Genomic DNA, 15,493 nt, shown 5'->3' on the forward strand with positions numbered 1-15,493 from the left:
GTTCTTTCATAAATACTTCATTTTTTTTCCTGGATACATGCAAACAAATAAATACATGCATGTGTATAGCTTTTTAGGGTCCAGACGAAGTTGAACAAATTAAAGATGTTCGTTTCCATCATGTTATTGTTAAGTAACTTGTATAAAAATTCAATCTAATAGTTAGTATTAAAATCATGGACGATTCCTAATTACATTATTGGTGAAGATGTGACAATAATTATGTCATAACAGAATTCTAAATATAAGGCCAGGTTATAATCAAAGGGTATATGATTATACATAGTAATACATGTTGATCCCGCCATTACTACTTTATCATCGTCGTTCATGCTGGGGCATTATGGGGACGGAAGCCTTTAATATCATCTTCAATCAAATACAACATTAATCTGAATCAAATACGTTTGTTTGACGTCGTTAAATGCTGTCTTTCAACAAAAGAAAGAAAGAAATTAAAGAAACGTTACTTATTGAAATTAATTTTGAGCCAAACAAAACATGAACCACCAGCATCAATGAGGTTAGTTGCAACCGTTTCATGTCTTGATCTAATTAATGAATCAAACAGAACTACTTTAACTTCAGTCTTCAGAGAATCTTACGAAAAATGCAATCAAAATGTTTAGGAAAAAATACTTTCGTTTTGTTTATTTTTGGCAGAGAAAATTAAGCCCATGATTTGTTTTCAATTAACCCAACCATTTCCAGTGGCTTGAATTAAAGATCTGTTTTACTTTCCTTAAATTTTTTATTTCATTTCAGACCATCAGTTCAGGGACAGAACTCATCGTCTGGTCCACACATTAGCTTCCACTGCTGGATAAAGACTGAATTCAACCAGACTATAAAACCTTTTTGTGGCAAGCTATTGATGGCTAGTCAGTGAATCAGATTGATGCATCTACAGTAGACAATTGTTTTTCTATGTCCATGATTGTGACCTTAATAATTTCTCGAAACACTTGCATCGGAAATGAAATTGAAATGCACTGACAGATGATATGTGGCATGATCCCATTGAAAGATTTTGTTTAAGTATCTGTACAGCTACCAATGAGGAGGGTTTGGTCAGGAGAAATAAACTCAGTTTTCTTTGTATAAGATCATAGTCAATTCTCGTAAATGAAAAGTAAATAAAACATGCTCAGAGAGCCATTCTCAATCAGACTTTCAAATACTTGAATATAACTTCATGATATGGTAGATTTAAATTTTGTTTTTTTGAAGGGGGTTTTGCGGAGTATTTTTTTCAGCCCATGTTTGGACAGATGGACTGCTAACAGAAAAAAATGCATTACAAAGTCCACCAACTAGTTGGATACAAAAATGTGCACCAGCGGAACAAAAGGCCCAATAAGAGAGGGCAAAGTCAGTGTATGGCAAAACCTATATTATTATCATTTCTGAATTGTATTTCACGGTTCCTCCTTCCCTGAGGACCCTGGTACAGAAAGATCCTTTGGGATTTCAATTTTGGGCTTTGACTCTCCCTGTTTACCCTCCCCCCACCCCCCCCCCAAAAAAAAAAAAAAACCTATATTATCATCAGCTTAGATTATATATAGAACATTTGAAGAAGCAGAGGCACCATGATGTCAGAGAGCACGAGTCGGATAAATCCCTTATTAAACAGAACAGAAGGAGCTAATTGTCAACTTAAATCAAAAGGAGGCAAGACCTGTTATACAGAAATGGATATTCCACAGTTGCAAACGGAATTAACAGTATACATTGGATTTACAGCGTCCAGTGAGAGGTGAGGTCACTCTGAAGTAATAAGAAAAATCGAATTTCACATTGCCTGACATTGTACACGAAGCCAAGCTACAAGTTCAAAGGAAAAACTAAGGATCTGACTAGGTTTAATCTTTGCAACTACATAACTGTTCGTTTTGTTAGTGAGATCAGCTTTAGGCGAGAGCTCCATGACTCAACCACCCCCTCCATTGGGTGCTAGGGTGGAATTCCTTGAGAGCTTGAAGTAGGTGGGGGAAATGAATCATCAATTATTCATCCCTGCACTTCCACAACATCCCCTGTTGGTCGTCCTCTAATGTCAGATATTACTGGGATGCAAGGTCAAGAATCTGATTCTTTTGCTTGCCCATCCCGTCTCACTGGATCGGTCACGGGGGAGTCTGGACAAATTTCATCACCAGGCAGCAGATCAGCATTTATTTGATCTTTAGCAATCATCGTATTGTCATTGAGGTCAATGGCTGCAATAACAGAATCCTTTCGATCTACTTTTGGATGACTGTTGTCCATTTGAAGAGTCGATTTCCAACCACATTCTAGTTGGTTTGTTGCCTGAGAAGATGACTTCGGTATCACGGAATTTCTTTGGTCTTGATTAACTTCAGTAATTTCATATTCACATAGAAGATCCATGAATTCATTGAGCAGTCTCTGGACTTTCCTGTTAGACGCCATAGATGGAAGAATATCTTCTCTGAGGAGTTTGTGTTTCTTCATTCCCTGAAATGATCCAAATAAATCAAGAAAATAAGTGATCGTTGTCGTTTCATAATAACAGCAATTCTGCAGGCCGATAGAAAATCCAACACGTCTTGTCAAATGACAAAGTTTATAAGCTACTACTAGAGATACAATCATCAACCAGTGTGATTTTTAATTCTACGTCATTGAACCATTTCAGTGGAATTTAGCTGCTCTGCTGTTTTCACCCTTTCTAACTTCAATATTTTTTTGAAAAAAATTATAAATAGAAATTGAAATGAGTACACTAACAGTTATTGACAAGACTAGATAAAGTCTTACCAGTACAAAAGGATCCCATGCTAAGTTTTTTGCACCTGAAGATGCTTCCTCACCCATACCAGTTGGAGGTCCAAGAAAACTCTCACAGACTTCTCGCAAACGAGATTCATCTGCTTCTCTGAAATCATACTTGTATCCTTTTTCTGTCAGTAATAATTCCAAGATAGCAAAACCAAAATTGTGCATGCAAAGCATGTCAATATAACATAACCCAACATTTTCTGAACGCTAACTGCTTGCCTTCCTAATGCACAAAAAGTTGACGATAATTGACTGAGAGTTGAGTTACATTGATCTCAATAAGTTATCATACAAATTACACACACCAACTAACTAATTGAACAGGAAAAGGATTTTTTTACTTTATAATTTAGCAGGGCAACGCACAATTTATCAAAAAGCAATGCCAAGGTAGAGGGAAGATGATGGAGTAAGAGAAACAACGTGATGGACATTATATTTGATTTGATTTAGAGTTTATTAAGATTTGATTTAGTATGTAGGGTTTAATATTAATTTTTTAGTATCTTGAATTTATTTTATCTTTAAACATTATCCCAAATAAAATAAGATATCTAAACTAGCTAGATGCATTATTATCATCTTCTAGATTATGATTTGATTTAGAATTATTATTATTTCTAGCACTCTATAAATAGCCCAAGAGTTCCCCATTTGTATTCAGTTCTAGCATTTGAATAAGAATTAAACAGTTTTTTCTTCCTCTTCCTTTCTCTCTTTGCTCTCTTCCCCTCTCCCCTTCTTACTCGATTCCACCTCCCTTCCCTGCACGTGAAGTCCACTCTTGGTATATGTTGCATGCGCCTATCACTCTCAATTCCTCTAGACTGCATTCGTGGTGTTTTCCAGCCCCGTTTCATGCCCTTTGTCACCCCAGATCTTCCCAAAGCCTCAAATCAACTCAAGAGGCCATTGGGGTAAATATTATAATTTATCAGCTTCCTAAAATCACACTGGTAAAGTCCAATTGACTCCATTTACTGTGACTTTTGGTTTCGAAGGTTTAATCTGAATTTTTTGTTTATTTTGAGCATTTTCTATCTGACTATTTTGTAATCTCAATTTCATCCAGCACAAAAAGAAAAAAGGAAAAGCCAAGAAAAAGAGAGTAAAAAAAAGGGGAAGATACATATGTGCGCAATTCCATTCTTTATTTTGTTTTCCATTTAGTTTATATTTTCATTGCTCTTTATTGATTTAGACCTACTCTGCATTCTAAGATCACACATATTCTTTACACATTCAATATCGCACCTAGACCAACTTTTACCCTAGATTAATCAAAGTTTGTGACGGTTTTCGTAAAAGGTTTTTAAACCCTGTAAGACCACAATGAAGACTTCACTCAAGTTATTACTTATTTAATGAGTGCTATTCTTAAGGAGTTTTTAAGTTTCCAAAAGGATTAGAATTGTTAAATAAAATCTTTACCTTTTGGGAAAGGGCAACTTAGAGACTTTTATCCCTTAAGATAGAACCACCCTAAACTTGCATGTTAGTACATTCTTACTCTTGCATAATCATTCATAACCTTTACGACAATCAAGCCTTCCTTGAACAAGAACTTAATTCCATTAAACCCCAACTTGACTTCCTTGAATCCCAAATGGTCCAAAATAAACACACCAATCAAACTTCCATTGATGACCTTATTAAGGCTTTGGCAGTCCTAACTAACAAGATTAATGGCATTGACCAGAACCTTACAACTATCAAACAAAACTTCGAATGCCAACATCAAGAACTCTAGGATTCATTTTGAGAACTAAGTAGGCGTACAACAGAAAAAATTGAAGTAGGATTATTGGGAAACCCTAACGATAGGAATCGAAGACACATTGGGAATGACTAAACTAGAAGCCGATATACACAGCCTTACCAATCCTCCACAAGTCCTAGTACCCACAACATCCTAAACCCTTCAAGGAGGTAGAGGTTCCTTAGGATGAATGATATAGGGATAAGCGCTATGAATCGTCACCAAGGAATTGATGTAGCACATCACCCCCTAGACATAACCGAGAAACCTTTCGGCATGAATTCCATGATGACACCACAAGAAGGGTTAAGGAAGAAGCACCCAATTTTGATGGTAGACTGAACCCAAGCGCCTTCCTAAATTGGTTAGCTACCATGGATGGCTACTTTGATTGGTATAACATAAGTGACATGCAGCATGTTCGCTTCACAAAAATGAAGCTTACAGGATTCGCTAAAAAATCTTAGCAAAAAGTCCAAGAAAACTCAAAACGCTTAGGTCTAACCTCCTATAAACACTTGCGCTGAGATGAAGCTGAAACTAAAAGAGAAATATGCGCCAACCAGCTACAAGAGCAAACTATACAATCAGTTACTTAATCTTAGGCAAACCTCCACGACATCCAAATATGTCAGTATGATGACCTCCTGATTAGGAATGTTGTGTCCAAGCCTTCTTGGATAACTATTAAAAGGTTCATTAACAACTTTAAAACCGACATCTACTGAGAATTTAGGATAAACTGCCCAGACGCCCTTGAAGAAGCATATCATAAATCTATGGAAATAGATTTACCATCTAATCCCTCTGTAAAGAGTTTTCTCATACAAGGCACAATGTACCAACAAATCACTCACAACTTTACACTATTGATCAATCTCCAAGATTTTTGCCTAAGTCAAGTTCACAACTTCCTTTGAGTCAAACCTCTAGTCTTAGGAGTAACACCAAGCAAGTTAGCGAATTTATAGGTTTTAGTTCCCAACCTCATAAACCATCCATTGAGTGTTTTCGTTGTCAAACGATAGGCCATATTGCTTCCAAGTGCCCACAATGTACATTAATCCTTGACCGCCAAGTTGATGAAAGTTGATATATAGGTTGACCCTGTTGCTTGCCCTTCTAATGTTGATGAGGATATCATAGTAGAGGGTCCTAAACCTAACTCGAGACGCTTGAACATTATAAGAAGTATTGCACCTACCCCATTAGCAAAGGACTCTTGGATGAGAAACAACATCTCCCATATTTTTGTGAAATGTGGGGAACATGTATGTAAGCTAATAATAGATAGGGGTAGCATGAGAAGCGTAATCTCTAGTGGTTGAGTAACTAAATTTGGCCTTAACCTAGAGTCTCATCCTAAACCATTTCATCTAACTTGAATAAATACATCACCTATCCTTATTACTCAACAATGTCACTTTCTCCTTCACTTAGGAGAGTACCGGGAAGAAATTCTTTGTGATGTGTTCCCTATGGATGTAACTCTCATCATTTTAGGACACCCTTGGCTTTATGACCACAATGTTACCAATTGCGAGTAAGAGAACATGAAGGAAAGACAATGTTGTTGCGTCCTGTAAAACCAAACTTGAACCTATAAATTAGAGAGCATGAAGGAAAGACAATTTTGTTGCGTCTTGTGAAACCAAACTTGAACCTATAAATTAGAGAGCTAAGCCAAAGTCTTAACCTATTAACAAGCAGACAATTGAGCCCATTTGTTGTTTAGCCCACTTGCAAGAACCCTCTTGATAATGCTCTTGCTTTTTATCCCAAACAACTTCTTAATTCTTTACCTCTCCATCTAACAGTTCATTCCCTGACTTGTTGCAATCTTTGCCCATCACACTCCCAAACATCTTGTTGAGACTAGGCATAAGTTAGCACTGAGTAATGATGAGCATAAATTAGAAACCAATGCATGTTGTTGTCCTCAAGATTTTGCTATTGGAGGCTACATTAGGTTTTGCCCACGTCGATGCTTGGAACACTCTCCTAAGCATTCTATCCAGGAGTTGAATGCTTGTGTTTCTAGCCCTTTTCATATTGTTAAGAAACCGGGCCCTACTATTTGTCCATTAAAGTTACCACCAAATATATCGATCAGTCCGGTATTTAATACTGAGGATCTTGTTCCTTACTAGGGTGCTTTTGAGCCACCCCTTCTTCTTTCTAATGATTTTGCAGGTACACAACCCCACCATGCTCCAATTTCACCATTGTTAGTTGGTACACCACCAACCAAAACCAACGATGTCGTCATAGGTGAACAAACACTTCAAACTCAAGAAGGTCCCATCCAAAATACCCCGTCTATTAGAAAGATCATAATGATTTATATGCTACATGGATCATTACAAACAAGTTCCGCAACATTGAGTATGCTTTGTTCAACGAGACTACTAGCTATTTAACTCTCCGATGGAAAGTTCTTTCAAGCAAATGTAAATGATGGATATTATATTTGATTTGATTTAGGGTTTATTAAGATTTGATTTAATATCTAGGGTTTAAGATTATTTCTTTAGCATCTTGGATTTATTTTATCTTTAAGTATTATCTCAAATAAAATAAGATATCTAGACTAGCTAGACACCTTATTGTCATCTTTTAGATTATGATTTGCTTTAAAATTATTATCATTTTTTTTATTTCTAGGGCTCTAAAGATAGCTCTAGGGTTCCTCATTTGTATTCAGTTTTGGCATTTAAATAAAAATTATGCAGTTTTCTATTCCTCCTCTTTTCTCTCTTCGCTCTCTTCCCCTCTCCCCTTCTTGTTTTACATCACAATGCCACCTCTTCATAAGCACATTTTAACAAATATCTTATGCATATAAAAGCATACACAACTTTCAATAAGAAAGAGTTGCCCAAAGTGGAGAACATTATTATCAAAGATTTAAAAACTGAACTGGGCCAGCAGATTAGACCAAATCTCCAGTGAACTGGCTATCAATCATGTTCCTTTTGAACCACAAAATTAGCAACAGCAAGCATCATTTCACTAGGTATGGTCAGTTACATAAATTGCACAGTGCCATTAAACTCTACCAACAACCAACTCTCTGGACTACAGAATCAGATTTTAAAAAAAGAAAAAATTGTCAAAACCAGCTTAACCAGTCAACAACTAGCAAAACTTGTAATAATCAGGTGATCAACCCAGATCGAAGTAAAACAAATCCTAGACCATAAAAACTGTTGACTCCCAACAACCCAGTCCAAGAAACTTGGTTTAAACCCTTTCCTAGACCATAAAAACAGAGTCAGAGGAACTAATCACTAAAATGTAGCAGTAAATATTCTCATCTCCTCGTTTCTCATGTCTTTCCCTCTGTATGGTATAGCATTGGACTTGTTCTGTTGCTCTTTCATCTTATGTTCAACTCAAACCCAGATCTGATTATGGCCATTGTACTCCCATTTTCTCTCTTCTGCATCAAATATTTGGTTTCTCTTTCTGGCTCCTCTATTTTCTCATTATTTATTTCAATTATATTCAACCACGGTAGACTCCAGTAAGCACGATAGTCTTGTTGGAAGTTAGTAAAAAGGAGAAAGGAATGTCACCTTGCTAGAAAGCGCACATATGACAACAGGCACTGGCGATATTCATTAGGTGATCCTAAAGCCAAAGAAGAAGCCAGCTGTGATTCCAAGTGAGCCCGTGTCTGCACTCCATCATCAGTCACTCTGCATCCACACATTCACTAGAAAATTAACAGACATTCTTGACAATGATATCAACATCTAACAATCCAATAGTGATATTAAGATAAAAATTAATCTCTTTAAGGAGCTGAACATTTAAATTGGTGGAAAAAGTTATTTTGAGATTATCTTTTTCTAGCCATGATTTTGAGATTATGTTTAAAAAAAAAGTGATTTATTGTTTAGAGATCATATGAATAGAAGAAGTTAGTGCAGGCTCTAAATTTTGACAGACTGCCACAAAAAGAAAAGTAAAGTAAAAGAATATATCTCAAAACAAGATGAAAGGTCTAAGGAGAAGCATGTTCCCTCCTAAATCCAAAACAAAGTACTGATAGATATTTTCAAAATCAATCAAGAATTATTGCTCTCTGACATTACGACTCAGTAAATAAAAACTCAAACAACGAAATGTTTAGCAAAAATAGGAAAATGAAAATAATTTTTAAAAAAAATGCAAAGAAGCTGAGACAATATATCAATTAACACAGGCTCTAAGGCTGGACAAAAATAATATTCTTCGCACAATCCATATCCCCAAGGTCTCTTCAAATAAAAGATCAATTATGGCAATATACACAATAGATGTCCATAAATACACACCTGGTCCAACCTGGCTTTCGAGCCAGATATTTCCTAACATCAACTTGCAAAGCTGCCAGCTCACCACTTTGAATTGAACCCAAACTCCAAGAGCTAGCAAAATTTGATGCTGGGAAGCAGTCATCTGCAACCCTTAGCCAACACTTGAGACCCATGTCAAACAGGAAAGCATGGCGAGTAGCTAAAACAATAAGAGGAGATCCAGATCTTGATAGCTTTGCAGATATAACCTTAATGGTGCCTGGAAAAAAAGGAAATTTTCAAAATAAACTAAAGCCACCAACCAAGACAAATCATTCTCGTATGGGTAAAGGATCATTAATATTAAAAACCAGACATCTTCTGTATCAAAGTGTCTGACACCTGAATCAGATACAACTTGTCAAATCATTATGCAGCAGTGTCTCTGTCGTGATAATTTCTGAGCTTCGTAGATATCAAGAATGTTCATAACATACAATACCTGTGTCTTTACTAGATGAGTTGAGGCTGGGAGAAATGAGAGAAGCCAGTGAATCCTGCAGCAGGCACTGTCTATTGAATAAATCCCATAAATAAAGGGACCCTTTTCTAGTAACCAACAACAATTTCCAGCACTCATCACAGTCTACAAATGTTGCTGCAGATCCCACCATCATGGTAGGCATTGCTCGTCTCCCACACTTCGTGTAAATCTTCAAGAAGAAAAGGGGGCAGACATTTTAAGAGTGTAAGTTTTATATCTTGCCTATGCCTTTAATTATGTCTACTGCACAAAGCTTTACGATCACGAATGTCATGTCCAGATCAATCACTTGGAGTACAGAACCATATCTTGTAATTAAAGATTACGGATTACCAATATTATATTTGCAGAGCAAAAAGGTGAAAGGGGCCAGGGAGAGAACAAAGTTTAAGGAACGGGATACATTACAAGACACCAGCTGCAGATATTTGAACAGAATTATCTTCATGCAATGATAAATCAGTTTCACTCCCTATGATCTGAGTGTTGATATAGACTAGACTAGCCAATCTAACATTACTCAAGGGATATAGAAGCTCAGCAACCTTTCACCAATTAAAATGAACTTCTGCCACAGTGTTCATGTGTGCACCAGCATTAGCTAAGGCAAAACAAAATTAACTCAAGAATTTAAATTTACGCAGATAAAATTTTGCAGATGTAGCATGGAGGGACTTCATGGATATAATGAGGATGCTACAAACATAAAGACTTTTACAATTAAAAAGCCAATGAGAGTAGTTTCCAATAAGAAAAAAAATGCACTGATGAAAATTTTGCTGATATCACCATAAGTGCTATGTTACAAAAACTACTTGCTCACAAAATTACAGCAATTAAAAAGAGAAAACAAGACTATTAAGGAAAATAGATTCACCATCTAAAGGATTACATAAAAAAAAAAAAAAGCACACACGCACAACAACACCACCACCACTCCATTACAAAAGATATTCGATACTAAAGGATGTTGGTTACAACTGTCACAGATAATGAATAAATGATACCATATCATTATGCAGTTCGTCAAATTAAGTTGCGTGAAAATGAGCTGTTAAAAAGAAAAACATTTAAATAAGAAAAAGACGTTACTTACCTGCAGACATCCATCTTCACAACCAACTACCCAGAAATTTGCATTTCCTGCTAAGACGGTGACTTTTCCTGGTATCCTATCAGACCAAAGTGTCTGGGACCCCCTCGTGCAAGCAATTTCTGTTTCCCTCATTGTGGATGTGTTTCCCGTGCCCATAATGTCATTTACAGCATGTTCTCTTGGGCGTGCTTCTAAACAAATAGGTGCAATATCTTCCCCGCCTTTCTTGTCAAACACCCTCAAAGAAAGTGTAGCACTGCAAGCAGCTAAAGAACTAGAACTCATCACATTTCCCAACTGCTCAACATTAATGCTTCCATCTCTGCCAGCAGATGGTGGAACCTTCTCAATCACTAAGCTCTCAGAAATTGCTGCCCTAGCAGTAATTCCAGAACGCTCCTTTACATCAGAACTTCTGACAAGTTGTACTCCTAAAGTATTTGCTCTTGTACCATCATCAGTAGAGACAACCCCATTGTTAGATGACATGAGAGGAAAATCAAGTGACTGAGACTGCACTGTGCCAGATAGGTTCTCCTGCTGAGAAGGCACTCCAACTGCTTCTGGAATAATTCTTTTTCTGCCATCAGGACGCCTATATTCTCTTTGCTTGACAGGACTAGAAGTTCGGGCAGAGGTTGCAACTTTGTTTATCCCATCACCAACAGGACCTCCACTCTTTTTACCATCAACTTGAGGCTCAGCCATTTTTACAGCAGGCCTTTCATCAAGATAAGCTTTAGTCATAGTCTGGTTTTGCTGGACAGCAGAAATAACTTTTCTGCTAGGTGCTTGCTTCAGTGAAGCTGCTTCAAGCAATAACTGTGCTGGACTTTCTGCTAAGTTTGCTTGACGACCCCTCACATCACCATAGCGATTTTTCTTCAACTCATCTAGCTCATCATCACTTAGTCTCTGACCAAGTTCTTTGACCTCAAAATGAAAAGTAGCAACAGATCCATCCAAGGAACATGCAAAAAGTGAATAACCATCAGGGCTCCTGTTTCAAAAGGAGCCCAATGATAAGAGGAAGTTTAGATGGGACACTTGCATGAACTAAGAGGTCAAAATAAAGAGCATTTAAAACACAGCAAGGGATAAAGAGCATACCAGGATAAATCCACAACACTTTGGGTAAAAAAATGCTTGGCCACAAAGAGAGGCCGAGGGCTTGCAGTAGTCCACACCGTTATAGTCCGATCCTGACTTCCAATGGCAATAACATTGTAAGGCTGCGGCTCTTTGCTTCCAGTCTTGGAAGCACCATTACTCCACCCAACAGGTACAGCCTTCACTTCCTGAGCATTAGAAGAATTCCTTCTGAACATTGAATGGTTAAACTTCACCACAATGACAGGAGCATTGTGCCCTAAGAAGTCAAATGTTGCAGACCATTCCCCTCTCTCTAGGACAGGAGCAGAATGCCTGGGCTTCTGGAATCCATGCGTGGTAGTAATAAAATGACCACAAGGAGACCATCCAAGCCGCCTAAAAAAGGTAGATCCAAGCTGAAAGAAACAAACTAGAATTAAGAAAAAGAAACTGACCAAATTAGAATACATTTTAAAATAATGAAACTTACAGATTTTGCCCAGTGTCCATCCGTCCTGTGAGCAAGACTCCAATCACTAGTTCGCCAAATAATGACAGTTTTATCATCTGATTGACTTGCTATGAAAGATCCAATGGGATCCCAAGCAACACCCTTAACCAGGCTCGAGTGTCCCCTGAGAACAGCAGTGCAGATGCCATTGCTCATATTCCAGATATGGACGGTATTGTCCAAACTACCACTAGCCAATGTGGAGTCATCAGGAGACCAATTAAGATCCACCTACTTTAAGCATAAAAATAGACCCCAAGTTAATAGTGCTCAGTTAGCACATGAAAGCATTCAGATGAGATGTAAATAACCCAAGAAGCACACATTGTTCTCAAGCTTCCCAAGATAATTAACTTTAAATTAATTCGTTGCACAGAGCTTTTTGAAAAAGACAAGAGGTTAAAATAGTAAAAGCAATTGCATTACCACGTCTGCAGTATGCCCTCTCAAAGTCAATGCAACTTTCCAGTTTTCAATATCTGGGGGCTCTCCACTACCAAACTCAGTGGTTCCTGAACCAGGCTTTCTCTCATGAACTAATATCACCTGATCATCAGACCCTGACGCAACATACCTTCCGTGCTTAGCCCATCTGACACAGTTGACTGATCCAAAGTGATCTCGCAGGGTAGCAAGAAGTCTCTGAGATGACTCATCATTTGTCATGTCCCTGCTAACAGATTTCATGTTCCATATGCGAACCTGAATGAAACAGAGTCAATAGTGAGTACTATGAAGATGGTTGCGCCTAATTATATCAGAAAACATTCCACCGTTGGTAAAATGAAATATCAAAATTGATCAATAAAGTAAGTTAAAACCATGAGGGTCCCACTGAAAACTCTCCCCGAAATGGTGTACAACTAGACTGCTCACGCACAGTGAACATGTTTGAGATTGTGCTCAAGAGAGCAGCGAGAACAAAGTAAGAAATGGAAGTGGCTCAAGTTATTTCTTTAGTTAACACAAAGTTAGCATGTTTGGTTTACATTTCAAAAGCACTTTCAGCAAAAGTTACCAATTCCTCCTTCTCATAAAACTGCCTCCGACTTCCATGCAAATGTAAAAAGCTAAACACAAATTTAGAAATCAAACATGCACTAGGTAGTATTACCATTTTGTATTCTCGCCTTTTTTTCCTTTTGAAATGATAAGTAATTCGCTATAAGAAACCAAGGGAACACAAAACTGATACATCCAAGTTGAATTATTTATCAAGTACAGCAACAACTGAAAATGGAATGAACGGATAAGCCTATATGAAAGTATATCATTCAAATATTTTAGCCACTAGCAAAGATAAAATGTTCATATTGAATTCAAGGAAAATAATAATCCAATCATCAGAAAAATTGGATTTAAATCTTTCAAACAGGAGATAATAAGTAAATCATAAGCAGATCCAGACATGAAGAGATGGAGAAGCTTCAAAAAGCAAGTGCCAGATGCGTGAGATATGCAAATGCACAGAAAGACCACATCAGGGTGTTCCATCGCCTTGGGTACCATCAGCACTGACTTCTGGCTAGACAATATATGTTATTCTCGGGCACAAATTTTAGAAGTTTTCAATCAATTATGAAAAACTTATAATTCTACAAATATTTATATAATTATACAAACTAAGCCATGTATATACAATTTTTTTAGGCTTCTTAACCAGCAATGCATCTGCAAACAGAAATGAAACAAGAAATTCCATAAATCACTGCTTTCGGAAAGAATAGCAGAATATCAAAGCAACAGTGAAACCACTTAAAGCCTTTCAGCTTTAAAGGCCTGCCAAACAAAGAATGGAGTCCTTTCACGCATTCCCGGCCAAAATACAAGCTAATAAAGAATCCACCAGCTCGAGCAAATGTCTAAATTTCTAAATGGAACTCCTTCTCCGTTTCTTTGGCAATAATAAGAAACGAAGCGGCGCGGAAATCTTCCATTCATTCGTCAAAATAAATTCAACAAGCTACTGATGTACCGAGGCTCTGGGCATCACCTAATGGCACACCCTAGCGTTCAAAATATCCCCAATTGAGACTCTAGTCTCTAACGCATTAGAAGGATGATAGGAAAAGACCATACCTTGTGGTCGCCACCGCCTGTAGCGAACCGAAGCGCACCAGGTTGTACATCAATGGAGAAAATTTGCATGCCCTCATGCCTAACCCAACTAGGTTTCTCTGCAATCATCCTTGAAAGTGTCTTCTTTTGTACCCAGAGCAGCCTTCTTCACTATTTTTCCCCTGAAAATTCAATCTCTTATCTTCGAGGCTTCACTTGCTGGGTTCAAAACCTACGAGACGCTTACTCAAAACTAGACGTAAAACCCCGAAAGCACTGTGAAAACCGGCGCCAGTAAAACCCTACGATGATGAAGTCGAATCGCAGTTGGATTTTTTTTTTTTTTTTGTGGGAAAACGGAGGAGATGCGGGGAAAACTTAAAAAAAAAAAAAAACCCTAAATTGATGTGGTAATTCAAGACTCGCTGAATTATACGCAATAACTCTCAGTTAATGAAGACACTCAGTTGAACGGAAACAAAAGTGAAAAGGACAAGACCCCTTAGCTTTTGGTCTCTTAAGCTAAAACCCTTCAAGTGATGGGACCTGAGAAGAAGATCCAGGACCTAACTTCCTCGTTAACGGTCAAATCCCAAAGAAGCTAAAACGCATTTAGCAAAGAACTGAAAAGGGGAAAAAGGCAAGAACAAAAACAAAAACAAAAACAAAAAAACAAAACAAAAAGAAAAGGGGGGAAAAAACAGAAGGTAAAGAGAAAGACACTTGGTAGCAGTTTGCACTCAGCAGTGCGTAAGAGTGAAGACAGTAGTAAAAGCACAATATGGCCGGCGATAAATAGCAGGTTATAGATCTGAAGGATTTTGGGAATGGATGATCAATTGGTCACTTTGTTTTGAGACCTTGGTTTCTAAAACATGGACATGAATGCCCTGACATACAATAATGCAAAGTCCTGATGCTCAGGCGGAAGGAGAGGACAAGAAAATTTTGAGCAGAAGGGCACGAAAAAGAGAAAATAGCCTTGAATGTTTCTGTTTTTACTTTTCTGGGACCAAAATGGAAGAGTCCAATCTTTTTCTTGTAATGCAGGTCATTAACTATTTAACCATTAATTAATTAATAATAACACGGTTGGTTTTAGAATATCTCTTTTGTCAATTATCAATACATTTGCTGACACAGAGTATATTAAATCTGATAGTGCCATCATGAGGAATCTGTGGAAAACAAGTGGAGCAAGAAAGCATATCCTTCAAAGCCTCGAAGCCCTCTTTTTCCCTCACCGCTGGACTCAAAGCTCTTGTTTTACGATTTAAATCTTTCATATTTATAAAAATGAGTACCTCAAAAGAATATTTATAAAATGAACACCTGATTGAATAAA

General features: G+C 37.4%; 1 protein-coding gene across 3 annotated transcripts; it reads right to left on the reverse strand.

Annotated features, from left to right (window-relative positions):
- Positions 1-1,659: 1,659 nt before the first annotated feature.
- Positions 1,660-15,107, reverse strand: LOC129312746 (protein HIRA). Of its 3 annotated transcripts, none has more exons than XM_054955433.1 (10): positions 14,170-15,093; positions 12,517-12,792; positions 12,070-12,321; positions 11,598-11,995; positions 10,488-11,487; positions 9,350-9,560; positions 8,887-9,127; positions 8,143-8,265; positions 2,785-2,902; positions 1,660-2,481 (listed from the first exon to the last, which is right to left on the reverse strand). In XM_054955433.1, exons 1-10 carry the CDS (start codon positions 14,275-14,277, stop codon positions 2,083-2,085), a joined length of 3,126 nt encoding a protein of 1,041 aa, XP_054811408.1. In that variant the 5' UTR covers positions 14,278-15,093; the 3' UTR covers positions 1,660-2,082. The 3 variants fall into 3 exon arrangements, with proteins under 3 accessions (XP_054811408.1, XP_054811410.1, XP_054811409.1); XM_054955434.1 differs by having other exon boundaries at positions 2,342-2,481; positions 2,785-2,913; positions 14,170-15,107; XM_054955435.1 differs by lacking the exon at positions 14,170-15,093 and having other exon boundaries at positions 12,070-12,324; positions 12,517-12,656.
- Between the last annotated feature and the right edge of the window lie 386 nt (positions 15,108-15,493).

The sequence above is a fragment of the Prosopis cineraria genome, unplaced genomic scaffold, assembly GCF_029017545.1.
Source record: "Prosopis cineraria cultivar Desert tree isolate PC_DT_omini unplaced genomic scaffold, ASM2901754v1 PC6, whole genome shotgun sequence".
Classification (NCBI taxonomy): domain Eukaryota; kingdom Viridiplantae; phylum Streptophyta; class Magnoliopsida; order Fabales; family Fabaceae; genus Prosopis; species Prosopis cineraria.

Bases quoted from the DNA above. Each gene is read 5' to 3' on its own strand.
- LOC129312746 (XM_054955433.1), bottom strand. From the start codon at position 14,277: ATGATTGCAGAGAAACCTAGTTGGGTTAGGCATGAGGGCATGCAAATT. The intron at 11,996-12,069 runs GTAAGTTTCATT...TGTTTCTTTCAG, and splicing joins ATGGACACTGGGCAAAATCT to CTTGGATCTACCTTTTTTAG. The intron at 2,903-8,142 runs GTGACATTCCTT...GTATGATTTCAG, and splicing joins TATGTGCGCTTTCTAGCAAG to AGAAGCAGATGAATCTCGTT.